Below are 26,311 nucleotides of genomic sequence, written 5' to 3'. Positions count from 1 at the left end.
ATGCCAAGCCCTGCCCTGGGCAGCAGATCGCTGCGCTGAGCAAGGCAGTTGTGGTCCCAGCCTCCTGGGGACTCCAGTGCGAAGCGGAGGCAGACCCTGGGAAAAGGCCTGGCTGGACGCTGTGGCACACAGGGCACGCCTGGGGATGTCTGGTCAGGCTGGACTGGGACTGTGGGGCTTGGATGCTGTGTGACAGGTGACCCCAGGAAGGTGGGTCCCAGGCAGCGGGAAGAGCTTTGGGGGCAAATAAGAGGCCCGACGCTGACAAGCTTCCCTCATCTGTAACAGGAGAGCGAAGACACCTCCCAGGAATGAAGTAGGGTAGCTGGGGTGGCTGGTGTGTGGGGTGCTTGATGACCACCATTCAGCCACAAATGTGTATCAACACAAGTCGCTCTTGGGGACACAGTGGACAAGAAGGACCAAGTCCCTGCCCTTAGGAAGTATCATTGTGTGAGGGTGAGGATGGCCCCACAAATAAGTAATGAAACAATAGGAAAAGTTCAGATCATGACCCACTCCCAATATAGTTATCTAGAGCAGCCCAAGAAGGCCTTTCTGGAAGGTGAAATTTGAACTAACTCAGTGATGGAAGGAGCCAGCCCTGCTAAGATCTGGTGGGGGTGAGGATGGAGATATCCAGGCAGAGGGAATGGCAAGTGCAAAGGCCCTGAGCCTGGGAATTCAAGGCCAGCGGGGAAGTATCCCTGTCTCCCAGACTTCCATCCCTTAAGCTCTTTGTCAACCAGTCTCCTTCCAACCTAGGGCTGTCTGCTCAGAAAAGTGCCCCCCTTCCCTCCAGGCTGCCTGGGACTCCAGACCACTGCTTGTCCCAGGTGGTGTCTGGGTATGCCCATGGAGGGCTGCTGAAACGTGTATTGGTGGAATGAGCGCAGAGGGTGGAGTAGCAGGGTGGGTGGCGTGTGACCTATTGCAGTTTAAGGCACTTGGCCCAGAAATTAGGCCCAATGTTAATCAGGTCAAGGCGGAGGGTTTGATTTTGACACAGCCCAGCCCTTGGCAGCCAGATGGAGGGAGGAGCACTGGATCCCCCGAGTCAAAACTGGTCCCCACATCGCCCCACCCTGGTTTGGCTGAGTCCTCGACCCTTGACCTCATTGTCATGCTGTTAACCTCCTTTTGCTTATTACAGCCTGGAAGCTTTTAACTCATGTTCCGTTCATGGGTTTTTGGTCCATAGCCCAGGCTGTCATGTAAGCCCGCGAGGTCCCTTTGAGCCAGCTCGGTGCCTGTAGCTGGAGCAGTGTGAATCATTTCCCCTGAACTAGAAAGAGATGGGGTTTCTGTCTGTTTTGTTTCCTGATGTATCTCCAGGGCCTGGCACAGAGCAAGTGTTCAATAAATATTTGTGGAATGAGTGAATGGATCTAGGTTACCTCAGGAAGTACAGTGGTACCTCGGTTATCGAACATAATCTGTTCTGGAAGACCGTTCGAGTTCTGAAACGTTCGAAAACCGAGGCATGTTTTTCCCTATAGAAAGTAATGCAAAATGGATTCATCCGTTCCAGACCTTTAAAATCAACCCCTAAAACTACAAATTTAGCATGAATTTTACTATCAAATGACACCATAGATTCATAAAATTTACGGCGTTGGTAAACCGAAATGTTTGTCAATGGAGACGTTCGAAAACCGAGGTACCATTGTACTAGGTTACCTCTCGAAGTCTCCTCCTCTGTAAGAGAGTTTAATAATGTCACCCTCACAGGGTGAGGTGATGGGGAGCTAAAGGCCATTACTGGGGAGACGGTGCTCTGTGTTCCATAAGGCATGACAAACAATTTTTTTTAAAAACAAAAATGCTCTTTGTTCAGAGCAACAGGCTCAGGGAGTGAGCTGGAAGATCATTGGAAGTCACCTACTCTCGCCCTTCCTGCTGCATTTTGCATGTGGGGAGACTGAGGCCCACCGTCAGCAGTGAGCCGCCCAGGTCACGTGACAAATCAGACAGCCCCACCTATAACCTGCCTGGTCACACCCCCCTCCAGCATCAAAGACAGCTCTCAGGGAAGATCTGCCAGTCCTTCACACTGAGGTATAAATGACAAAAAAGAAGGGGGTACTGGGTAGTGAAAAAGGACCTGGACTGAGTCACACAGGCCTGGCGCAGCAGTGGTGGCCCTGAGGGCAGGGGGTGGCACTGGGCCTGAGCCTGTGGCTCTGCGTCACCATGAGAGCCCAAGAAGCCCCACTTCTCTCCTCTCTGGGCCTCAGTTTGCTGGGCCTAGGAAACCTCAGGGACCCATAGACCTTCAGACCTCACAATTTCGGTTTCGTGGTTCTCCCTTGGTGGGCATGGGCATTTATACCCACCCTTCTGTGCAGACTGAGGCTCTGCAGCCACAGCCTGGATACAGCCCAGCCTCCTCTCTTTCCTGTGCCTCAGTTTCCTGCTCTGGTGCCTGTTAGTGATCAGTGAGTGTTGCTAAAAGTGTGGTCCTCTTCTGATTCTCATTCAGGTATCGGCTCACAACTCATGTCCTTGGAGGGCCCCCAGAACTCTACAAACCAGAGCTCCTACCCCCACCATGTTCATTTTCTACTATTTAATCACTATCAGCAACAGTCTTATTTGTCTCCTCAGTGGGGCTGCCCGTCTCTTTCTAGCAAGGAGGGCTGGCCTAGCCTGTTCTTTGCTGCATCTGAGCTCACAGACCAGAGTAAGTGCCCAATAAATATATGTCAAATAAATGAACAAGTGCTCCTGGCCCCTGTGGAGAGGTCTCCCTTTCCTCTGAACAATGAGGAAACAGGCTCAGAGGGTTAAGTTTCCTGAGGAGAGCTGGAATTATGGCCCCCAGGCCATCTAACTCCTCAGCCAGAGGAGCCAGTGGCCAGGCCAGTGGCCAAGCCTGAGCGTGGGTGACTTTCTGAGCCCGTGCCACCTCAGCCTCTCTTTTGGCTACGCTGAGAACAAGCTGTGAGGAGCTGTGAATGCTGGGGACCCAGGGCGGGGTGGGGGTTATGTTAGCTGCCTCTGAAGACAGACGTGGCCACCTCAGGGCTTCCCCAGCCCAGCCCTCTGGGAGCCCAGGTGTAGGGCTCTGCCTCGCCCAGGGAGGATTAGGCCTTAGCAGCAGTGCACAAATAGCTCGTAAGCCTCTGCACGGAGGTGCTGCTTGGTCAGCAGCTGCCTCTCCCCCTCCTTCCTCTTCCCACCTCCTCACTGGCTTCGCCCCACCTGGCTGTGTCACCAGGCTGTGAGGCCTTAGACTGAGCCAAAAATGTCAATGGGGAAGATGGAAACGGGGACAGACTGACTTTCCTACCCTTCCTTCTCCTCCTCCTGCCTCCCTTTCCTTCTTCCTCTTTTCTTTCCTCCCTCCCTCCCTCTTTCAGTCCTACCCAGTGTTTGCCAAACACCTCTATGCACCAGGCCCTGGGCTGGGTGCTGGGGACACTGAGATTAATCCTACCCAGTCCCTGCCCTCAAGGAGCTCCTGGGCTCAGGGGGCAGCAGGGAAAAACGAATAACCACGAGAGGTGGGAATTTGCTCCCAGCCCCAGTGCTGTGGGGACCCAGCGGAACAAGATGTGGAGCAGGAGGGAACGTGGGAGACCCTCAGCTTCAGCAGGCGCTAACAGGGCCAAGGCCCGGGGAGGGGCGGGCCAGCTGGTATGGAGGCACTGGAGGGGCTGGGGACCTGGGATGGCGTGTCTGGGAGGGACAGAGGGAGGACTCGGAGTCGGTCTCTGCCTGGCTGGCAGTCGGGGGCTCTGATGGTTACAAGCAAGGATGGAGCATCATCAGGTTTGCATTTTAGGAATGTTCTGGAGTCTGGGTGAGGGAATATCATGGAGTAAGTGCCTGGCCCAGGGTGAGAGCCCTGCGCAGTGCTGGTCTCTTTGCTGGGGCTCCTACCTGCCTTGAGGGCAAGGCTGGTACAAATGGAAGGTCACGTGGTCTCTTCAGTTGGCAGCAACCTTGGAGAAGGGTCACCTGCCCACTGAGAGTCCCAAGAGGCTCCTGGCTTTGGTAGCCTTGCTGGGGATAGGTGGGAACATTCAGCTGGCTGAGAGCCAGGCCCACCTAAGGTCTGGCTTGGGGTTCTTTCAGGGCTACCCAGTCCCCATCCCCCGCTTCCTTGTTTTCTCCGGCTAAGAATGTGGGAACAATGTTGAGGATCTGGAGACAAGAGGTCAGGATCGAGTGCAGCCTGAACCACTTCCAAGTTGTGTGGCGTCTGGTAGCCACTCCTCTCTCTGGACCTCAGTCTTCTCTTAGTGCAATGGGTACCTCAAGATCCCTGTGGGGCCTTCCTCATAGTATGCAGGGGTTGTGAGGTCATCAGACAAAGACTGAACCTCAGTGTCAGAGGCCTGAACCAGTGTCAGAACTGGAGGGGGCTCTTTTGTATGCACCAGAAAACTGAGCTTTGGAGAGAGGACTGGACATGGTCAAGACCCCTCCAGGTCGGGATAGGAGAGCAGAACATAGGCTTATGTGCGCCTGGGTGCTGTACCCAGGCTGTACCTGGCTGTGAGTTCTGTCTTGGCTCAATAAATATTTGTTGAATAAAAAGAGTGCATCGCTGAGCCTCAGTTTCATCATCTGTATAATGGGCATCCTTGGAGGCTGTTGAGGATGAAATGATACATGGAAAGTGCTTAGCACAGGGTCTGGCACTCAGCAAGCACTTGACTTAATGGGAACTATGGTCATTGTTTCTCAAGACTCAGGCCTCCAGAGCTCAGCTTCCCCACGGCAGCAGAACCTGGCACGGCATACCCTCATTTTTGTGTTATTTGGCTGAAAGGATGCCTGCTGGAGTCTCATCTGGGCCCCCTCCCGCCTCCCCCCCGCCTCTAGCCGTAGACCATCTGATCTGTCACTGTGATTGACGCCTGCCTGTTGGGTGGCTGGGGCTGTTTTCTTTCTCTCCCCCTTTTTCCCCAGCCATATGCAAATGATTTCGGTTCAAGTAATGCGCTAATGGAAATCCTAACACATTAATAAATGTTTAGCAAGAGAGAGCATGCATGATCGTAAGTAATTAGACACTCAACGGAGGAGTTCTGTTGGCACAACTGTCTGGCTCCCTTTCTCCATCATCTCCAAAGAGAGATGCAGATGGAGGCAGGGAGATGGGGTGGGGCAGAGGTTCAGCTCTGGCACTCACCACTGGCTGGCCTCTGCAGCCGTTCCCCTCTTCATCCCTCCAATGAGGACCTTGGTTGCGATCTGCCCACTTCACAGGTGCCCTGTAAGCTACCACTAATCACGAGGGTGGTTTTCTACACATTCTCTGACAGGCCATTTCCCTTCCTCCTGCTTCAAGACTTTGAATACAGCCCTTGCTTGCTCCCTCCTGGGCAGGTCGAGTGCAGGGTAAAGGGAGAGGGGCCTCAGGGATGGACAGATGAGGGGCTTCCCACCCAGAGCCAGGTGAGCTCCCTGGGCCCCAGCACCTCCACCTGCCCCCGTGGCTGTAGAACGGAAATCATAACCCTTCCTCATAGGGCTGGTGTGAGAACTGAGACATGAGATGCCCTCTCCCTCCCCAGCTCCTGTTTGCTACCCACCCATGCCCTTGAGCTCCAAATCAGACACTGTTCATGCTCAGGGGAAGGGACCGTAGTGGAACCTCAATTGGAACCTTCTGGCTTCAGGAGCTGGAGGGAAGGAGAAAGCCTCAGGTTGGGTTTAGGCCTCTTTGGAGCTGGGAAAGGTGGTGGAGGAGGGGTCCTGGCCCAGGTGGGAAGTGGAGGGTGGACTCCAGAACCTCTGGGGAGGGGCCCTCCTTGCCATCTTCTTTGGAGCCAGGTATCTTATTTCTTGTCAAGAAGGAGCCCCGTTAAACCAAAATATATAAGTAAATAGACCCCATACCCCTACTCACTCCCATATTGCCATTTCGATTAGATTACATTTTAAGAGAACGCAAACGTAATGTTCCTCTCAGATCAAATTAGGAACAGGTGCACGTTTGCATAAGGAAATTAAGTTGCAGACAATATGAAGATTTGCTAAAATGTGGACACTGATGAAAATAAGTAGCCCTTTTATTTGTAATTATTGAGGCAATCTGTTCCCAAAGCGTACACGTTAATGGTCTGACCGATCTGTGGACTCCAGCAGCCTGCCACGAACAACTCAGAGCCGTTCTGAAAGTACCAGATTTTGTTTCTTAGAAAATACATGTACATTCTCTTCTCCATCTCCTGGTGCTATTTACAAGGTATGAAATGCCATAAATAGGAATTCCGTGGTTACACGCGTCCCCTCCCTAAAATACAAGCTTCATCTGGGCAGAAGACACATTCTGACAGTTGAACTCTCTTCCTTCTGCGCTGCCTACAAGGTGGCCTGGAGGGAGACGGCGGTCCCCGCGGTGCCAGTCAGGGGCTGGGGTCGTCCACGCGTCTCCGGCAGTAGGGGCAGCAGGTGTGCTGAAGCACCAGCAGCTCGTAGTCCTCCGAGTGGAACATCTGAGGAAAGACGGCCGTGACCCGGGGCCGCAGCCCTGCGGGCATCAGCCCCGAGCCTGGCACGGACTGTTGCCCTTCCAAGCAGAGGTGGCTGCTTGACAGTGAGTCAGGGCGAGCACACCAGATCCAGGGCTCCTTTGTCCAGGGACTGGGAGTGGCGGGGGAGAAGGGTCTGAAGCCCCGTTTTCTAAATGAAGTTCACAGGCGAATCACACTTGTCCAGCCCTCCAAGATTAAGGTCAGGTACAGAGAGCCCAGGGTCAGGGGCAAGTCTGCGCCAGACAGCACATGGGATACAAGCAAGAGGAGGGAGGGCCTAAAGAAAGCTAAGCCTCTTCTCCCTGAACAGCCAAGGCCAAGGCTGTCCAGGGATCACTTGTGCTCCTCCCAGATGCCCAGCCTCCCCAAGGGGACATTCGGGAAATGGAAAAGCAGAAAGAAGACACCAGGAGCCTTGCATGAGCTGCAGGCAGTGGGCAGGGTACCTGGAAGCAGGAGGGGCACATGGTGATGGAGGCGTCGGGCAGGAGTGAGCGGAAGTACTGCCACTGCAGGGGTGGGGGCCAGCGCTTGATGAGGACGTCCCGCCGGCTCATGGAGCGCAGCACCGACCGGTTCACCACCACAGGCACGAACTCCGATCCGCCCTGCTGCAGGGCGGGCGGGCGGGCGGGAAGCACAGGGCACCAGAGCCCTCCCTCAGCCACAGCGACAGGTTCATTTGGCTCATGATCCCAGAATTTGGGCGAGTGGCCAGGGCGGATCCCAGAGCTTCCCCTGGCAGGGCATGTAGCCCGTTGGCCATCTCTGGTCACAAAAGCCCCCCAACAGGAAGCAAGTTCCTCTTTACACCAAGGAGCGTGTATAGAAGGGACCTGACACCACCCTCCCAACAGGCTCCGCTGGCCTCAGCAGCCCCTCACTCACGGGGGCACCCTTACCTCAAAGCTCAGCTTTGCTGTGAATGGGTCATCTCCCATGGCGTCCACGGTCTCGTCCAGTCTCAGAGTCTGGGAATCTGGAGGGGTCTGGTCAAGGATAGAACCCGAGGCCACGCAGGAAACAGGCCTCGCCCTCCACCCAATGTGCTGACTCACAGGAGCTCCATCCGGGCCTTGTGTGTCTCCCTATGGCTCTGGGGAAGGGTGGCAGGGTCCACAGGACAGGTCTCCAGATGGAGGAATGGAGGGAACACAGGCCAGGGAGCAGACAGCCCTGATCACAGAGGGTGAGGCCAGGCCCCAGTGCACAGGTGGGGAAGGAGGGAAAAGAGCTCTGATGGGCTCTTCGCCGCCCCACACGGACCACTCTATGGCTCTCGTGGGCCTGCCATGTGTGGGAATAGAAATGATGGGCCAGCAAATTGGCAATTCCTGGGGAAACACCTGGGACTTGCCAGGTGGTTTGCAGGCACTTGAGATGATGGCCTCACAGGTCATAGCTCACGGAGAAGGGGGTGAGAGCTCCTGCAGATCCTGAGGCCAGCCAGGTTAGGCTGAAAGTCCCTAGGGAGCTGCCACCTCTGCCAGACAGTGTTGGAAGAGCTGACGTGAGGGCAAGGCCGTGGGACTCCCATGAGGAAGGCTCCCCCACCCCTGGCACTGGAGGCTGCTGGGACGGGGTCAGGTACAGGACGTGGCTCCACACGGCAGCAACAATCCAGCCTAAGTATCTGATGTGTGTGTGTGTGTGTGTGTGTGTGTGTGCAGAGGACTGGTGTGTGGACATGTTTTCTGTCTCCCTTCTTCAGCTCCCTGGGTTTTCCTCTCCCTCTGCTCCTCAAAACGTGCTCTATGGGCCAGTGGCATCGGCATTACCTGGAAGCTGGTAGACACGCAGATTCCCAGCCCACCCAGACCTGCTGACCCAGCTGCATGTGCTAACAGGAGGGAGCGTGCAGAAGCCCTCCTCCCGTGTCCAGCAGGACAATGAACACGGTCCTGGCCACAGGGAGAAGCTGAGCTGTGGCCTTTGGCCCAAGTTGTTCCAGCAAGGATGTGCCTGGGGGTTTGGGCTGACATGTTGGGAGGAGTGTCAACCCTTTTCGAGGGGTTGCAAGGCAGATGGGATGCAGCGTCTGCACAGCTGATGGGGATGGGTGGGTGCTGCCCAAGAATGATGCCACCCAGAGGACAGCAGAGCCAAAGGACAAGGCAGCCTCCTGCCAGTGCCGAGTGAGCACGTGGGTCTGGCTAAGTGTCCACCTACGGCTAGGCTGCTTCACACTCTTTTGCTTGCTCAGCCTCTCTAGTTGTGCTGTCCCTTGTACATAAAAGTGACCTGACTAGAAGAGTTGGGGCCATGAATACAGAGGTCATATGCCATGTTAGTCACCCCTCAGCTCTGTGTGGCCAGAAGCATGGATAGCGCCTTTTAGGAGCCAGGGATGGGTGGGGGGCCCTCGGGGGAATGAAGCACAGGTAAAGGCCAAGGTCCCGTCTCCTCATCCACATGCCACTTCTGGGCCTGTGGGCTCGCGCTGTCCCATCCTGCACATTTCAGTCTGGCCAGCTCTGCCTATGTCTGGCCTGTGTCCCTGCCACCATATGGGCCTCTCCAATTGCTCTGCGACTGCCTGCCGTGCCCTTGCCCCAGCTGGCCCAACCGTCCTACCAGGCGTCCCGCCCCCTCCTCGCACCCAGGCCCTGTGCTCGGCTGGCACACACAGGCCCAGCCCGGTGCCAGGGTACTGCTGCTGGCGATCTCTTGCCATTTGTTCTCGTGCTTGTGTCTTGGTGTCTCCAGGTCAATGAGGGACACGGCTTCTTCGTCAGTGATCCCCTCCTCCAGGTAGAACTCCACCAGGTGCAGCACCTCTGGAGGGCACAGGGTACGGGGATGGCAACCCGGTGGCAGCAAAGGGCTGCTCACTCTTGCCAGGCAGCATGAGAGAAGGTGGGGGATCACAGAGCCCTCCCCACTCAGAAGCAGGCTTTTCTGAAAGCAAGCACACGCAGCAGGGCCCCCTCGTGCCGGCACCATGTCTGGGGGCAGCGGGGAATGGGGTGGGGGTGTGCACGTGTGTGACGGGGGTGAGAACTGGGAGCCTCAGCTCCTCCTTCTTCCCCCTAATAGCTGGATGGGCTCCTCTCCAAGGGAAGAGGCAAGGCCTCTGCCCAGCTACGGGAAGGGGCTTCTGATCCTATATCAACATAGAAGGAGCTGGGACTTGAGAACCCACCTCAGTCTCCCAGACCAAGTGCCCAGTCAGGGGCCTCTTTCCTGGAGCATTTACGTTATGCAAAGCCCCACACCAGGTTCTGAGGAGTGGGTGCTTCAGGTTTGGGCAGCATTGTGGGTCCTGTCTCTGGGAACTCTGAACGACTGTGTGTCAGGCAGGGTGGGTGTCACACTGCCCTCATTTTACAAATCAGAACACGTGTGTCCAATAAGCAGTGGAATGAGCCCAGCCGTCCAATGGTGTCCATCCGTACGTGCCGGACTCACCGTAGGAAGAGGCAGAGAAGACGAAGGGCTGGCGGCAGTTGATGCAAACATTGCCCAGGTTGTTTAGCAACGGGTTGTTGGTGGAACAGCGGTAGCACAAAGGCACCAGCTCCTGCGGAAAACACAAGCACCAGACTGGGCCTGGCTGCCCAGAGGAAAGGCCACCTGGGTGCGTGGGGAGGGGGCACTGGGCCTGGGGCTCTGTGCTGTGAAGCAGAGTAAGGTCCTACAGAGACACTGGAGGAGTGTCACTTGGGGCTCGCTGTCACAGGCAGGGCTCCGCAGCACTGTTCTGGCAGGAATGACAATAACCATGGCCACACTTACTGGCCACTTACCATGCTCCAGGTGCTGTGCTAAGCACGTCACCTGCGCTGGCTCATACATCCTCACAGCCACCTGTGGGAAAGCTATTATTATGCACATCCCCGTTTGATAGAGGAGGAAACCGAGGCTCAGGATTGAGACATAGCCAGGAAAGGTGCAGCTGGGATCTGAAGTCATGTGTGTGTCTGATGCTAAATCTCTGCTCTGAGCTGGAAGGAGGGGACTGTGAAAGATGGTAGCTGGTTGGGTTAGAGGAAAGAAGGCTGAGGCATAGACTGGGCTGCAGATACATGGGTTAGATTTACTGGACAGCAATAACTTGGTTCCAGAAAGAAGGTGGGCTAGGGCAGAGGCTCCTAGGTTGAGGTGAAGGCAGAGCTACCCGGACACGGAGCTGTGGAGAGAGGCTAGGGGCAGAGCAGTGTGGGGTGGCCACAGCATGCACGGAGCCTTGGGAGGGCAGGGCTGTGGGACTCAGGGGAGCTGTGGGTTGCAGCCGGACCCCTAAGGGAGTTTCTGAAGGGTGCTGAGTAAAGACCAGAGGAGGCGGAGAGGGGAGAGTGGAAGGAGTTGGCAAGCCAGGGCTTAGGCAGGGGAGGGGGCACAGAGCCCTGAAAGCACAGCAGCCATCTCTCAAATGGAACTCAGGTCGGGCAAGAAAGCCTCAGGAGATGTCCAAAGAGGAGGTCGGAGAGAAGGAGAAGACTCTAACCCAAGTGGGGCATGCCCTCACCTCGCTGTCATGGAAGGGCTTGGAGCGGATGGTCAGGCTGCCCAGCTCAATGGACTTCTGGAACTTGGCGGGAATATGCAGGCCCTGCAGCTTGTCATAGGCGTGCCGGGCCAGCTTGTAGGCACCCAGGGCCTTGCTTTGCTTGGCTAGAGTGAAGAGTGTGTTCCTGCCGATGACAGGGTTAAGGACAGCAAAGGCCACAGGGGGCCCGAGAACTGGCAATGCCCACCCTCGGAGTGAGCCTGTGCTGGAACACAGCCCAGGCTGGGGCCAGGAGGGCATGGGCAGGAGTCTGAGGACTGCTTTGTTCATTTGTGGGATGTGAGTGTGTTTCTCGGATATTAAGGCTTGGGGATTTTTTTCAGAGATAAAGACAATGCAGTTTCCATTAATATTTTAACCTTGTCTAGGTTGTCTCGGCCCGCTGATAGCTCATCTTGTACCCTGACCAGGACAAAATGACTCTCCCCACCTAGCCCAGCCTGCCAGCTAGGCCCAAGAATGCCTGGCACAACTGCTCTCCTGCTCCAGCTCTGTCAGATAGAGCCTGGTCCAGACTGCCTGGGGAGCCGCCCTTAGGTCTGGCCCCCAGAGCACTTCCCTCTGCCTGTACTTCCCCAAGAGTCACAGCGAATTCTAAGTGTCAGCCTCCTCTGCTGAGGCCTTCCTTGGAGCTCCTCCGTCTGAGGCTCACAAGCCTTTGTGTTCAATCTCAGGTCACCTCAAATGCTGGCTGTGCCCAGGCCCGGCCTGCACTTCCTCCCCACCCCACCTGTGAATGCCCTTCCCCACTTCCCCCTGGCAAGCCTCAGCTAACCACTGAGGCCCAAGTCCCATGCCTCCACCCCATTTTCCTGCCTGAGGTTCCTGCTCCCCACACCCCCAGTGGGGAGGTGAGTTTCCTTGTCTGTGTCTCCACTCTGACTCCTCAAAGTCAAGGACTGTGTCAGGAGCCATTTCCAGGTCCCCGGCAGACAGCATAGGGTGAAGTTCAGGACAGGGGTTCAATCAAATTCTGCTGACTTGAATGGAACTTGCTGGAAAGGTTGGGTGCAGGTGCTAAGACCCCAACAGGTCAATGTAGTCAATGAAGGCATGGCTTGATTTGGGGGTTTCCCCTGAAATATAAATGATGGGCCTGAAAAAGAAAAGGGCCTGGGACCTTTTAGAGATGCCACCAATTAGCACCTCTGAGTCCTCTCCTGGGAGGCCTTTTTCTTTACTGAAAGAAGGTCGGGTTGGGGCTGGGAAGGGGCTGAGAGAATACTGAGATTTAGAAGAGAATGGGATAATTATGATTTGGAGGACCTTAAAGATTTGAGTCATTTCCCGGTAATTTCTGGCAGCACAGGCCCTCAGCCCCTCCTCAGCTGACAGTCCCTCTGTGGCCTTCACCAGCCAGAGAAGGAAAGAGGCCACTGTCTATCCCGGCTAGCTGCCTAGGGCAGGCTTCCTGTCCTCCTGCATACCACATTCACTTCACCTCCGTGCCCTCCCATGAGCTGGGTACTCTGCTGGAATATCTACTCTACCGTCTTCCTGGTTACCTCAGCCTGCAGAATGGCTGCCAGCACTTCAAGGCACCCTTCTCGGACATGGCCCCAGCCTTAGCTACATCCCGCCCTTGAACACAGCACACATCCCACTGAACCCAGTCCTGACACTTGTCACCGCCCCCCACCCCCAGATGGCAGCTTTGTCACCTACTGCCTGGCCAAGTGCTTGGGCAGAACAAATGCCCCCGACCCGCCTCTCCAGGGACGATTCCAAGCCCAAAGGCCTGGTGCTTCCTCCATTTCAGTGACACCCTCAGTTGTGGGTTCCGGGAGAGCTTGGACAGTGTGTTGGCCGGAGACCCAGTGCTGGGTCTAGCCCAGAGAGCCCTGAAAACCAATCTTCTCTTGGCACTAGCCCCCTGGCCTTCCTGGCTGAGCCTCTTCCACAGCAAACGGCAGCAGCGGGTAAGCTCTCTCTCTTCCCTGAGGGCTGCTGGAGAAAGGGAAGGTTCTGCCAGCAAAGTGCTCTGGGAAGAACTTCTCGGGGCCATTAGACAGAGGGGTGGGACAGAGAGCGGGGGTAAGAGAGAGGATACACTTTAGAGATGCCCAAGGGGGTGTCCTTGGTCAGGCTGTGCAGCAGGAACCTGGAGATGTTGAAGAGGGTTTCGGGAAGATGGAAACTGAACGGCTCCTCCTGCAGCGAGAAAAGCAAACAGGAACTGAATTCTTCAACTGAGCCGCAGCCGGGCCAGGCCAAAAGGCAGACACCAATAATTCCAAGATACTTCAGTAAAGGAGCAGATCTGCTTAATGAGCACCTACTGTACACAGGGTGCTTGATAGCCACTGTCTCACGTGGTCTTTAACACAGTCCTGTGAGGGATAGATTTTCATCCTCACTGTACTGATGGGCAAACCGAGGCCCAGACACATCACCTGACCAAATCATGCGGCTGGAGAAAGGCACAGCTGGGACTCAAACCCAGGTCCGGTTCCAAAGCCCAAGCATGTCTGTCTTCTGAGTGGCACTGCTGCTGGGGTTCGTAATGATTCCATTTCCATGAGCTCAAGTCGTCCCCAATTAGCTCTAAAAGAGAAGACCTCTGTGCAATTTAGGACATGACCACACTATAAACGTGTCTTTAATGAGAGGCAGTTAACCCTTCAGAGCATGAAATCGCACACCTCTTCTCTGCTCTCCAACTGCAGCTTGCCCATTCGATGCCCACCAAACAAACACATGCGGTGGAGCCCCTCAGCGCTCATCCCTGTGCCCAGCACCTGGCACAGGCCCTAATTGCACAGGCGCTCAACATGTGTTAGCAGAATGAATAGGTCTTCTGTACCTCGAGGCTGCCAGAAGATCCACACAGCAGACCACAGAGAATATTCTATCTGAAAGGGTCCATTAAAGGTTAAGAATACTGTTTTGAAGTAATCTGGCACAATGTGTGCAAACTGAGACTGCTTTAGATGACAATGCTTAAATCAGGCCAGCTGCCCCTCCCTCTCAAGCACTTACATGATAATAAACTGACATTTCCTGAAAGGTCTTACTAGACCAATCCTCCTCACTGAGCCACCAGGACCTAAGCCTTAATTGGTCTAAATTCACTAGGACTCGCTTTACACTACACTTAGGTTCAGAGCCCAGAATTCTCTCTTTAGTTCTCACTTAAATGTCTGTAGCCTCTGTTAGTTCCAAGAACCCAAGAAAACCTGAGCCTGTATCCTTTTCTGGGTGAGAGCCAGGGAGAAGCCTACCTCTGGTTACACTGTACTATCTGTGGAAGCTAAGAAATGTCCCAGGAAGTACAGGGTGAAGGGAGGAGGTTGAACACCTCAGGATGAACACCTGTCCTCTGGGAAAGAAGCCATGATCTCAGGAAAACTCTGCTGCTTTCCTTTCCAATCTGCTCTGAATCCTAGCTGCTCTGCTGGGCCCTGAGGCCAAACCCTAAAATACCACCCACCTGCAGGCCTTTGCATATGCTGTGACCTCTGTCAGGAATGTCCTTCCTTCTCCTCTTCACTTGCCCCATTCTTACTTATCTCCATGCTCTTGGCTTAGGGGTCACCTCCTCCAGGAAGTCTTCTTAGGCCTCTAAGCTTTTCTTTGGGGGAACTGTACTGCAACTGCTTGTTATTAGACTAGGAACTCCTCAGGGGCAGGGACGATGTCTTGTTTACCACTGTGTCCTGTCACACAGCAGGCATTTGTTGAATAAAGGAATGGCCCAAAGAAGCCTTACTAGAATGAACAGCCAGGGCTACCAGGTAGTGTGAAGCTGTCACAAGCTCAACAGTTGCACGTAGGTCCTGGAGCAGAGCTCAGGTGTTACAGAGAGGAGATCCACCCCCAAAGCCCACATCCCCAGGTGTAGAGGAGGAAGAGTGAGAAGAGAAAGAGCTGGGCTCCAGTGTCGCTCAGGCAAGTTGAGATTGAGCTGGGGCCGACTTTCAAGACTAAGTTGAGTCTGGGGTCTTTTTTTGGGGGTGTCTTCTTTCCAGGTGAGCTAAGGGGCCCTGAAAGGACTGTAAGGGAAGATGAGGTCCCTTGAGACCACTGACCCTAGTGTGGGTGAGAGATGAGAAGCAGGCTTGATGGATGGCTCAGGCAGAGCCTATCAGAGGAGACTTTCTTGTCAGACTTTCCCCAGAGACAAACAATGTGCTGAGAGTTCAGCACAAACGAGGGGCAAAGAGGTGCCCACGTGGAAGGCCGGGCCTTTGAGATGGTCCAAGAACTGTAAATTGCTCAACCTGAGAGAGCAGACCAATGGAAACCTCTTTTGAAGCCTCTGTACCGGGCAGTAGGAGAAGCTGACATTCACCTAGGGTCACTCTGTGCCAGACACCCTTTCAAGTGCTTTTCTAATATTAACTCATTTAATCCTCACAACGACCCCGTACAGTAGGTACTGTTATTACCCCCAATTGTATAGAGAAGGAAGCACAAGCACAGAGGAAAGTAAACAACTTGCCAAAGGTCACACAGTGGAGCTGGGTGTTAAGCCAGTGGTCTACCTTCTCAAAGTTAGAGGGCAGGGGCAGGGAGAGACTAAAAGCACAGGCTATGGAGCCAGACTGTCTGGGTTCAAATCCTGGCTCTCCTACTTACTAGCTGTGGGATGTCTCTATCCAGCACCTCAGTTTCCTCATCTCTAAAATGGGGATGATAGTACTTACTTCAGTGTGGCTGAAAAGCTTTGATTTAGTTAATACAATGAAGTCCTCAGCACATTGCCTCGTATGCAGTAAGTGTTCACTAAAGGTTGGTTATTGATATTATCTTCCAGGCTGATCAGCACAGGATAAGCTCACATTGTAGAAGCTTAATCAACACTTAGAAGCTTAATCAATATTTGTTAAGTGACTGAGGATACACAAAATGAGGAAGCTGATGACAATCTGTCACCTGTCCTCCATTGGAAGGAGGTAGATTTAAAATGGCTTAATCAAAATAATCAAGGAGTAACTAAAAAGAACTATTTGGGTCTCTGAAGATCAAGCCAACACTCCTGTTTTATAGAGAAGGAAACTAAGGGCCAGAGAGAGGAAGTAAATAGCTCAACGTCACACAGCAAGCCAGTGGCAGGGCCAGGGAGGGACCTCAGGTCTTTGCTTACAGCTGGGACTTTACCCATCTAGGAGAGAGAGCCCCACAGAATGTCCTGATCATTTCAGAGGCAGCCCTTTGTCTGACTAACCCAGAGTCGGCCTGAGTCCCCCAAACCTGAAGCAAGCAACTAGAAAGACCCACCCATTCTAGCTCTGACTTGCTAATTCAGAAGCTCACAGCTTGCTACATGTCAAACAAGTAGCTAATCAAAGAAAATCAAATTTTGTCTCCCAGGAGGAGAGCAGGATTTCTCGGCAGGTCACCCTGCCCAGTGGGTTTACTTTACATCCAGAGGTCTGTTGCTCTTTAACACATGTCAGTGCGCCTAGTTCAGTAAGCGGCTCCCCCGCCAGGCACCCGTCTCCTGGCCACCTTACCATGTACCGCTGGATGGCATGGTAGCCGTGGTACAGCTCGGCCAAGTGCTGGAAGTGATGGAACTTGCTAAGCATCACATCCTTCTGGGCAGGATCTGTGGTGTGCAGTGGGAAGGCAGGAGGGCAGGAGGGAGAAGACAAGTCAAACTGTGTCTAGAAGGAAGGGCTAGGGAATGGCACCGTTGCTGGTGCCAGTTCTCCCTCTACACCAGACCTACGCTGGGGAGAGTGGCAAAGGGGTGCAGTGAATGGCAAAGGTGCTGTGTTTAGGAGCTGGGGCCGTCCCAAGACAAGCAAAGTCTCAGCTTGTCAGAAAACATGGTCCGGGAAAGTCTGAGGATATTTCCTGCAGGTTCTCCCCGACCCCACGCTACACCCAGCTGGGAGAACACCAGCTGGGGCAAGGTGACCACTGGGACCCAGGGCTACCAGAGAAGCCTGGTGGGGAGCGTGGGCAGGCGTTGACTTTATTCATGCTCACCTCAAGCCTCTTTCTGCTGTGCCATTCCTTATCAAAAGCGCAGACCATTGGCCAAAACAGAAAAATGCCATCCTACACCTGGGCTTGACATTTATCAAACTATAACCATGGCTTCTGTGAGGCTCACAGCAGACTTAGGAAGGAAGCGGGGTAAGATTACCCCCCATGCTACAGACAGGGACTGTGACTTGTTCCAAGTCACCTAGCTGCCTCCGATTCCAGTGTTTTCCCATTCCTGCAGTTGGCCTTGGTCAAGTAAAGACATTTCCCTGTCCCCTCCACCTCTTCCAGAACTCCCTCAGAGCATCATGGGAAGTCTTGTGAAAGAAAGCAACTTTGAAACTATTTTCCTCCTGGAATGAGTCAGAATCTGGAGTGTGTTATTTGTAAAGTGATCTCTTTTTCATCTCTTCATTACATATATGTTTTTAAAACCAGAGCTCGCTCAAGTCCAGTTATGGGCTCCCAGGTAGCAGGGGATCGGTATGTTCTGAATTAGCAACACAGGGCAGGACTTCCCATCTGCAACCCCAGGAGGGCCCTCATCCCATCCTGAAGCTTACGGGCAAACGGGAAAAAGAGGACACACCAGATTATGCCTCTTCAAGGCAGGGTTTCGGACAATACACCCCATAAACAAGCCCAGGGCTTTAATTAAAACGTCCCAGCTTTCTCGATGTTTATCTTGGTGCCAGAGAGGGCCTGGCTGGTGTTCACTTACCTTGAGCGATATCGAGGCACCGCATGGACAGCACCCAGTAATAACAGGCAGCATCATTAAATCTGCTCTCGACCACGGCGTTGTGTGTGAGCTGCTCCAGCACCCTGACCGCTTCCCCCTGCCGCCCGGCCTTATGGAACGCTGGGGGGGCACAAAAGCACACGCGGTTGGGGGAGTTGGAGGGAATCCTGCGGGGCTCGCAAGGGGCTGCTTGCTGGAGACGTAGGACACTCGAGACCATCTGTGGCACTTCGTTGCTGGGATGCGCCTCTCAGGCCGAAGGCTATAAATAACTGAGGCTACATCCTGAAAAAACTACAGTGGGATATGCTACTTTTTGGCTGGGAAAAGGCAACTGACTTTGGAAAGGCATGGCAGCCAGGAAAACCTGAGGGACCAAACTGCAGGGCCAAGTCTGAGGATGAAACTGTTGCTCTTTATCAGTGAGGTTTTGCCCCTGCCCCACTCCAGGGCCAAGCCTTGTGACTTCTGAGGTCACATAACAGGACCTGACTTTTTAAGTTGTGCTCTGCGAGGTGGAGGTAAAGTGGCATGCCCGAGGTCACAGAACTGAGCCCAACTCAAGTCCTCAATCGGTCAACTGAGTTGTTTTGATGACAATCTTGAAAAAATTTTGGCTTCGCTCTAGCAACCAAACATTTGTGAAAACAAGCAAAGAAATAATCTCTCAATCGTTCCTACATCCATTTAAGAGAAACTTCCTATACCTACTATGTGCCAGACCCTTGGGTCGTTGGGAACTGCCAGGGAAGCACTTCCAGCTGTGACATTTGCCCACATGTGAGCACTCAGCTTAGATCCAAATCTTCAGCTTTAGAGAAGGAAAAGGTCTGGCCTTTGTTCCACTCTCATCTCCAGTCTCTTGTCTGAGTACCAAGTTACTATGGCGATAGATTCTTGGAAGGGCAGACACAGACAGATGGATAGGTTGATATGTTTTGCCCAAACATGCAGATACTTCAACAACTGGGTGCTCTGGAAATGCTGAAGCAGGGGAGAACACGCTGTCCTTCAAAGGGGGCTTTTAGCTGAGGAACTCCGACAGGGAGACGTCTGTTCCAAAATGTGTCTGGAGTGGCAACCGCTACCAAACCACATGTAAATGGGATGCTATGGAATATGACACACCCAACTTCAATTCGAAGAATTCCTAAAGAGGTAGCAAAACCTAGCAGAAGAATCAGGTTCCCTAGCCAGACGGATCCTGGCCCAATTCGGGCTGTGTCACTCTCTGGCTTTGTGTCTCTGCAGGGCTGCTGCAGAGATTTAAGATTAACTACACACAGATAAGGGCCCAGCCAGTGCCTGACACAGAGAAGGCAGTCACATTTTGAAATTATTATTACCAGTTAAAGCTCTATACTCCCTTTCACTCCTCTTTCAGAAACTGCCACACCTGGTGAGCGGCCCACTTTACCAGGGGAAATGCCAAGGAGCAGAGGACACCCCATTTATCTGAGCCAGAAAGAGAATCCAAGTTTCTATTCGTGGTAGAGGAAAGTGGCAGGTGAGACAGCGCTAGACTCTGTAGGAGTCCTCTCATTTTGTCCTCACCCCGCCTTGGCTCAAATTCCCTCTCTGCCACTTCCTTGCGGTGGGACTTCAGGCAAATTCCTTTTCCTCTTCCAGTTTTCTCATCTACAAAATGGTACCTCCATCACAGGGCTGTTGTGAGGATTAAATGGAAAGACAGATTCGTGTGCACGGTGCTTTGCTCAGAGAGGAGATAGGACCTGCCTGAGGTCCTGAGGCAGGTGAGTCATGGACCCAGGTGTGTCTGACTCCAAAGCCTACGTTCTTTCCACTACATTCCTTCCCAGGTTTCACTACTAAACACATCGCGTCCCCAGATAAAGTCATGCTTCTTAGGGCCTACAATGGGAGGGGCTCGGCAGCCTTCCTGGAATGTGTATCTGGGCAGGGCCCTCGGCATGGTGCTAGTCTGCGTGGCCTACCTTTCTGGGCTTCCTCAAAACGATCATTCTCGGCTAGCCACTGAGCGTAGGGCACGTAGATGTCATCCTTAAACTCGGGATGCTTCTCGCCCAGAGCAAAGGCCTGGAGGAAGGAGCAAATGCATTCGTAATAAAGCAGCCCCCACAGTCCCCATGAAAACATGGCACTTGGCTGAATCCATTAGGGATGTCATATTTTGCCAGCCCTGACAACTCAGAGGGGGAGAGTGCCTCCCCTCCACCACCCCCAGAAACGCAAAAACAAATCAGCTCTTTGAAAACAAAAGGCAATTAACAGCAATATGCAAGCAACTGGATTCACTACACAACACAGTCTGTTTCTGGACCATAGAAGCGGCACAGAATCGGAAACATTTTATTTTGAGGGTTTGCGTGGGCTCCTGTGGCGCTGCAAACAGATTTCTTTTAATTGCAGGCGACACCTAAGGAAACAGAACTGACATTATCATCATCCTGTGTATTAGCTGTCAAAGATGACGGTGGATTGGTGCTGCATGGGACCCAGTGACTGCTTATCTAAGCCCCAGAACCACCTGTCAGGCCAGGAGAATCGGAAATGAGTCACAGGGGACAGTATGTGGCAATGGGAGAAAGTTTGCCTGACATACAGCCAGGACTGAGTGGTTCCAAGATGTTCTAATTTATGCTGCTTCAGAAATCTCCTGATAAATTCATCTTGAGAAGCCATTATTGCCTCTGTCCCTAGCCCCACCTTTTCTCATCCGTGACCTTGTCACCTCACCAAATGGAGCGGCTCAGAGGGGAGACAGGAGTCAGACCCATCACACCTAGAAAAGGTCTCGCTCCGGCTCTATAAACTAGACCATGCTGGGCAGATGAGGCGGGCTAAGGACTTAGGGCGCAGCCTCTAATCCTCTCGGGGATGAATTTCAATCCAGGACACAGGCAGCCCATGAGTAGGAAGGTGCGTTCAAGCCACAGCAAGGGCAGCACACAGCGGCTTCCACAGCCTCGCCTCAGCCATCTTTCCTGCTGACCTGGCTAATTCTTCTCACCTGTCCCTCCGGCCAGAGGAGCCTAGATCAGGAGTGGGAGTGGCAGGTAGGCAAGAAGGAGGAGGAGCCTGACCCCTGAAATTGCTCTGGCAGCCTGCACCTGGAATGCGTGGGTGACATTTTCTGCCAAAATGCCGCCCAGAAGGTTTTAAATGTCACACAGGTGTGTCTCCATGTCAGCGAGGCATTAGCCTTTGGTGCTGGCCAGAGGCAACTCAGACCAATAGCAGGTACTGGGTGCTGTCACATTAACTCTCACATCCCTGGTCTCTATCACAGGCCTGGAACAGAGCCACAATCCATACAGCTTTTATGAATGAATGAATGAATGAATGAATGAATGAATGAATGAATGAATGAATGAACGAACAAATGGAAAGCTAGTACCAAAGGCCCTCTAAGATAATCTAGCTCAGAGAATTCAAGGTTAAGTCTTCTGACTGCAATGAGGTTAAGTCTCCTGATTGCCGTTCCCACAATGAGGGCATCTGCTCTCCATCCAAACCCCCAAAAGCCCCCTGTGGCCAAGGGCTTAGGCGGGGCCCCCTAACCCATGAGGCATGCTCTACCCTCACCTCATCCCAGCGCTGGGTCTCCACGTGCAGCTGAATCAAGGACTTCAGGTCACCAATCTTCAGGTAGGTCTCAGCAGCATAGCCAGGGCTATCCAGCTTCTTAAAATAGTGAGCGCACATCAGCAGGGGCTCCCGCTCGGCCTTGTCCAGCTTACGGGCAATGTCAATTAACCTGGAGAGGCGAGCACAGAGGGAGGAGATGGCCTCCTGTGGAAGGAAGCGGCGTAGGCTCCTGGGTCTTCTCCGGGGCGGGCTCTGTATTGATTAATGCCGATGTTCCCAGGGCTCAGTATGGTGTCACAGTCCCTGGTGCTCGAGGGGGGTTATTAAATGAGTTAATAACTCATTTAACTCATTTAATAATGAGTTATTAAATGACACATTCCAGGGCAGGCCCGGGGGCTCAGGCAGTTGGACCTCCGTGCTCCTAACTCCGAAGGCTGCTGGTTCGATTCCCACATGGGCCAGTGGGCTCTCAACCACAAGGTCGCCGGTTCGACTCCCGCAAGCGATGATGGGCTGCGCCCCCTGCAACTAGCAACGGCAACTGGACCTGGAGCTGAGCTGCACCCTCCACAACTAAGACTATAAGGACAACTTGAAGCTGAACGACACCCTCCACAACTAAAATTGAAAGGACAACAACTTGACTTGGAAAAAAGTCCTGGAAGTATACACTGTTCCCCAATAAAGTCCTGTTTCCCTTCCCCAATAAAATCTTAAAAAAAAAAAGACACATTCCGAAACCAGTCCTAGTGACTGGGAGAGGTTGCCTGCTGAAGGACACCATGCCCCGCCTCCCCTGCATGTCCCTTCCATAGGAGTTACTAATCTATGCAGCAGGATCTGGGGAGTGAAGTGAACATCTACTGATCACCTACTGCGCCAAGCAGAGCACCATGAGTTTTCACATGGGTCATCTCATTGAATCTCCACCACCCTATGAGGTGGTACTGTTATTCCCATCTTGCAAATGAAAACACTAAAGAGGGTGGAAGGGGAAGCAACCTGCCCAAGACTGCAGCCAGGAAGTGGCAAAGTGCTCTTCCCACCATGGTTTGGGGAATTCTCATGAGAAAGTAGAGGCAGAGGCATGACAATTCTTCAGTGAGGTGACCTCTACAGGAAGCGGCATGCGTGGGGCCTGCTCTGGGCTCTGGAAGGAAGGCCTGCAGGAAATCCTGGCTGTGCCAACTCTCCAGGCCAAGGTGCTAACCACGGGGGAGGGGCCACAGGGACTGCTGGCTCACCACTTCTCCCCAGTGGTGACCGGCTCTCCCACTGCTTGTGGGGACATGGGGGCTGAATGGAACATGTTTGTTCCCCCTGGTCAGGCCAGGGTTTGGAGTAAACCCAGCTCTCCCAGGAGAAAGGGGTCCTACCCAGCTTGCGTTTTGTGAGAAAGGAAAGGGAAGCAGCTGTAACAGATCCCTGTCTCAGAGACAGGCAAGCTCAGGGAGGCCTGTCAATCTGTACTTAGAATAATAATGACATCTAAAAATAACACTTCTCAGCAGAGAAGCGACACATTTTTAGGGAAAGATGGCACAGGCAACCCCTTAGAACCCCCTCAGCCCCACCCATCAAATCAAATGTCCCTGAAGAAGAGACACTTTTACAGCCTGGAAAGGGCAAAACATGCTGAATGTCTCTTTCCTGAACTAGTTAAGTCTCTCCTCAACGTAACCTGATACATATCAGTTGCAAAAGAAAGAGAAGTGAAAAACTAGAGGAGAGAGCGGGACTTAAATCTGCCTGGCTCTCTCCTGTACCATCACTTTTGTGGAAAGAATAAATCGGGGGGCAAAATCTGTGTCTCTTTCTTGAAGAAACTTTATTCTTGGACACACACGCTGACCACATGGTGGGGTTCACAGGGGTGATTTAGATATTAACCAGCCCTTTTCCCTCCCCAGGTCCTGTCTGGGCCACCACTCCCTGTGGACCACAGGACAGGCAACAGCCTTTAGGGCTCAGACTGAGCCCACCTCAGGAGCCGCTCCCTCACCTGCTCTCTAACAGCTGTGGCAGCGTGCACACATATACTACGCACACGTTACCCCTCTCTTTCTCTCACACACACAAATATGTGCACACACACACATACACATACATGTATGCGCATGAAGCCCACTTTCCCTGACTTCCCCCTGGAGATCTGATGCTCTAAGGGACCCAACACTGAATCCATCCTTTGTCCGGCAGCCCCACCCAAGCCTACTCTCTCCTCTGTTCTCTGCCTTGGCGAGTGGCATTCCCACTACCAGGCCCAGAGCTCAGAACCGGCTTGCAACCCCCTCGCCTGGCCCCACCCGATGACCCCATTCTGTCAATTCTGCCTCCTCCCTGCCTCGCTCATTCCCTCAGCCACCATATTTCTCCCTGGTCTACTGCACTGCCACTCGTCTGGTCTCCCTTCCTGTAGTTTTCACCTCCATTCTACACCCACCGCCTAAGTGGGCTTCCCACAGCATAGCCCTGACAAGGGATTCTTGCTACTCACTGACAAATCTAAATGCCTGTTTGGCACCCGAGACCCTCCTAGGCCCCCTGCTCACAGTCAGCTGTCCTTCACCCACCCACACCTACACCTTTTATTCCAACCACAGCCAACCTGTTCGTTTTCTGCTGCTCTTCTGGCCTGCATGTTCTGCCCCTTCCTACCAGCTCTGCCTCTTAAAATGCTTCAAGGCCTTTCATGTGACTACCTTCTAGAATACATCTATGGTTCCTCCCGTGAAAATTCACATCTCCTTTCCTGAGGTGCCAGCAATTTTTCTTGTTCTTTTCCAGTTCCTACCATTTTAGGTGTTATGGGCCTTGGCGTTGGCCAGGTCAGTTTGAAGCTCAGCTTCACGACATCCCAGCTATTTTGCTTTGTGTGATCACTTGGTCCTTGAGCCTTGGTTTCCTCATGTGGAAGATGGGCATGGAAACACCCACGCTTAGGGTGCAGAGGGCAGAGGAGGGGAGAACCAGATACTTGCAAGGTACCGCAGTGCCTGGCTCATAGGGAGGGCTCAAGGAATGGCAATGACAACACCTGGGTGTCTCCCCCTCCTCACTCCCTCCCACCCTTTCCCCCGAGGAATTTGCTAAGCTCCTCAAAGGCACCAAATGCCTCATTCAATCTCTGTCTCTCCCAAAACCCTAGTTACTACCACATTCGGATTAGATATTTAGAGAAACACTATTTTTTTTCCTTGTCAGTCAAAACAAAGAGCTGACATGACATGATATGCCGCCAAATGCTTCTTGGGGCAGGGACTGAAAACCTACGTGTCGACCCAGCCATGGTCGCCGCTGATCTCAATGGCCTTGACGTGCTCTCCCGCCGAGATGTACATCTCCACAGCGGCTTTGGGCTCGTTGATATTTCTAGCCCAGTCAGCCTGTTTGGTGATTAGCATCTTTGTTTCTTTGGGGTCTCCAGATCCAAGGAAATCCTGAGGAAGCACAACAAACAAAAACACTCCGAATTAGAACTTCCTGCTGCCAGCATTACGTCAGGCTGCCGAAAGCTGGAGCAAGCAAAGGCTCCATTTGGCTGAAGCAGGCGATCAGGATACAAGTGTGGGCCCATCCCTGCGTGGCTGACTGGGGGGGGCCGTCCCAGGTGTCAGGGAGGGGTGCTCACAGTCCGCCCCATAGGTGCCCCTGGGGGTACCGGGACAGCGTCAAGGACTGGGGGCCTCAGCACTTCCTGCCCTTCCAACTAAGGGACATTTGTTCTTCAGCTAAATAGCACTTTCCAGACTCTTCACAGTACTGTACACAAACCGCAGTGTGGAAGCTTTATGATCAGGTTACTTTCTCTCCTCTCTCTCTCTCCTCTCTCTCTCTCTCATATAGTTTGATGTATATGTGACTATTGCTATATAGTGACTCTACAATCTGGTTGTACAATTTTGAATACTCAGACCTATAATATTTATTCAGATAAACAGGGATCATACTACATGCCTCAGAGTGAAGCTGAGCATGTGGTCCCTTCAACTTAGACAAAACGATCCACTGAGTCAAGGAGGGCCTCTTTGTCCCCTCCCCTCTGTCACCACCACACTGGAAGTGCTATTTCTATCAGTTTTCTGATTCACGTCTGTTGCCTGAACTTAGAGCATCATCCCATTGGTTTTGCCCCCAGATATTTGCCTAGGGTGGATAAAAAGCACAAATGCTTTTGGTTAATTACTTCTCCACTGGATAGTATCACCCTGTCTGGACCTCAGGTCTGCAGGAGTGGGGACAGCAGGAGGACACCAGGGATCTGAGGCGGGGAATGGGGCCTGGAGAGAAGCTCTGAAGGAAGAGAGGCCTATGGATCTGGAGGCAAAGAGGTCAAAGCGTGAGGGCCCATGTTCCTTCCACCACAACAAGGGGTCTCTGAAGGGCCAGGCCCAGCTTCCCGGGATTGGCCCTAGAATGCGTGAGAAACAGCCTCAGAAAATCACCTCTTTTCAGGATAGTTTCCCAAAATATATACGTGGGAGTTTGTCATAGTTGAGGCAGCTTTGGTGCTGACATTTTTAAAGGTGGGGCTTTTCAAAAAGGGAAATTGAGAGCGCTGAGAGCCCAGATCTGCATTACCGGTAAGAAGCGGTTTGTCTTAGGAATAATGTACCCTGCAGAGAGTGCGCTGTGTCAACCTCACAAAGTACAAAAAAAGCACTGCTTTCCCCATGATTAGCACTCATCTGTCAGGAAAGTGCAGTCAAGGTATGCTAAAAACCTATTTGAACAATTAGCTCTCTCTCTCTCTCTTTTTTTTTCCATTTGCTTTCAGGGTAATTGTGTAGCCCCTAAAATAATATATTAGATTGGCCTAAGGCAACCAACTATTTTAAGGGGAGGAAAGAACATCATCTACCCAGATGCTGGGAGCCAATAAAAGACAGGCCCACCTCGCTGGCCTTCGGTCCCTCTGGAGTTCACCCAGGGGAAAGGAAAGGGGCTTGGAAAAAAGCCACTAACTCTCTGAAGATGGCTAGTTTGGGCCATTCCAGATACAGTCTTTCTTCTCAGCAGCTACTAGAACATGTATTCTATGCCAACGCAAAGCTGGAA

The 26,311-nt window shown here is 53.0% G+C and overlaps 1 protein-coding gene across 12 annotated transcripts in view; it reads right to left on the bottom strand.

The window, feature by feature from the left end:
- Positions 1 to 6,005: 6,005 nt before the first annotated feature.
- Positions 6,006 to 26,311, bottom strand: part of IFT122 (intraflagellar transport 122) — a 66,061-nt gene continuing 45,755 nt past the window's right edge. For 5 of the 12 annotated variants that reach the window (XM_081072068.1, XM_081072073.1, XM_081072078.1 and 2 more), the window contains 12 exons: positions 24,527 to 24,693; positions 21,248 to 21,419; positions 19,636 to 19,738; positions 17,660 to 17,800; positions 16,458 to 16,552; positions 13,052 to 13,152; positions 10,960 to 11,125; positions 9,900 to 10,011; positions 9,143 to 9,268; positions 7,394 to 7,470; positions 6,938 to 7,102; positions 6,006 to 6,452 (listed from right to left, as the gene is read on the bottom strand). In XM_081072068.1, coding sequence (XP_080928194.1) covers positions 6,363 to 6,452; positions 6,938 to 7,102; positions 7,394 to 7,470; positions 9,143 to 9,268; positions 9,900 to 10,011; positions 10,960 to 11,125; positions 13,052 to 13,152; positions 16,458 to 16,552; positions 17,660 to 17,800; positions 19,636 to 19,738; positions 21,248 to 21,419; positions 24,527 to 24,693 — 1,515 coding nt within the window. In that variant the 3' untranslated portion in view covers positions 6,006 to 6,362. Of the gene's footprint in view, positions 6,453 to 6,937; positions 7,103 to 7,393; positions 7,471 to 9,142; positions 9,269 to 9,899; positions 10,012 to 10,959; positions 11,126 to 13,051; positions 13,153 to 16,457; positions 16,553 to 17,659; positions 17,801 to 19,635; positions 19,739 to 21,247; positions 21,420 to 24,526; positions 24,694 to 26,311 lie in introns of those variants that run through there. The other 7 variants (XM_081072071.1, XM_081072074.1, XM_081072076.1 and 4 more) reach the window with 4 other exon arrangements.

Source organism: Rhinolophus hipposideros (genome assembly GCF_964194185.1).
Source record: "Rhinolophus hipposideros genome assembly, chromosome: 14".
NCBI lineage: Eukaryota > Metazoa > Chordata > Mammalia > Chiroptera > Rhinolophidae > Rhinolophus > Rhinolophus hipposideros.
The sequence above is the reverse complement of the archived record's forward strand: the minus strand, read 5'-3'. Positions and strand labels throughout refer to the sequence as shown.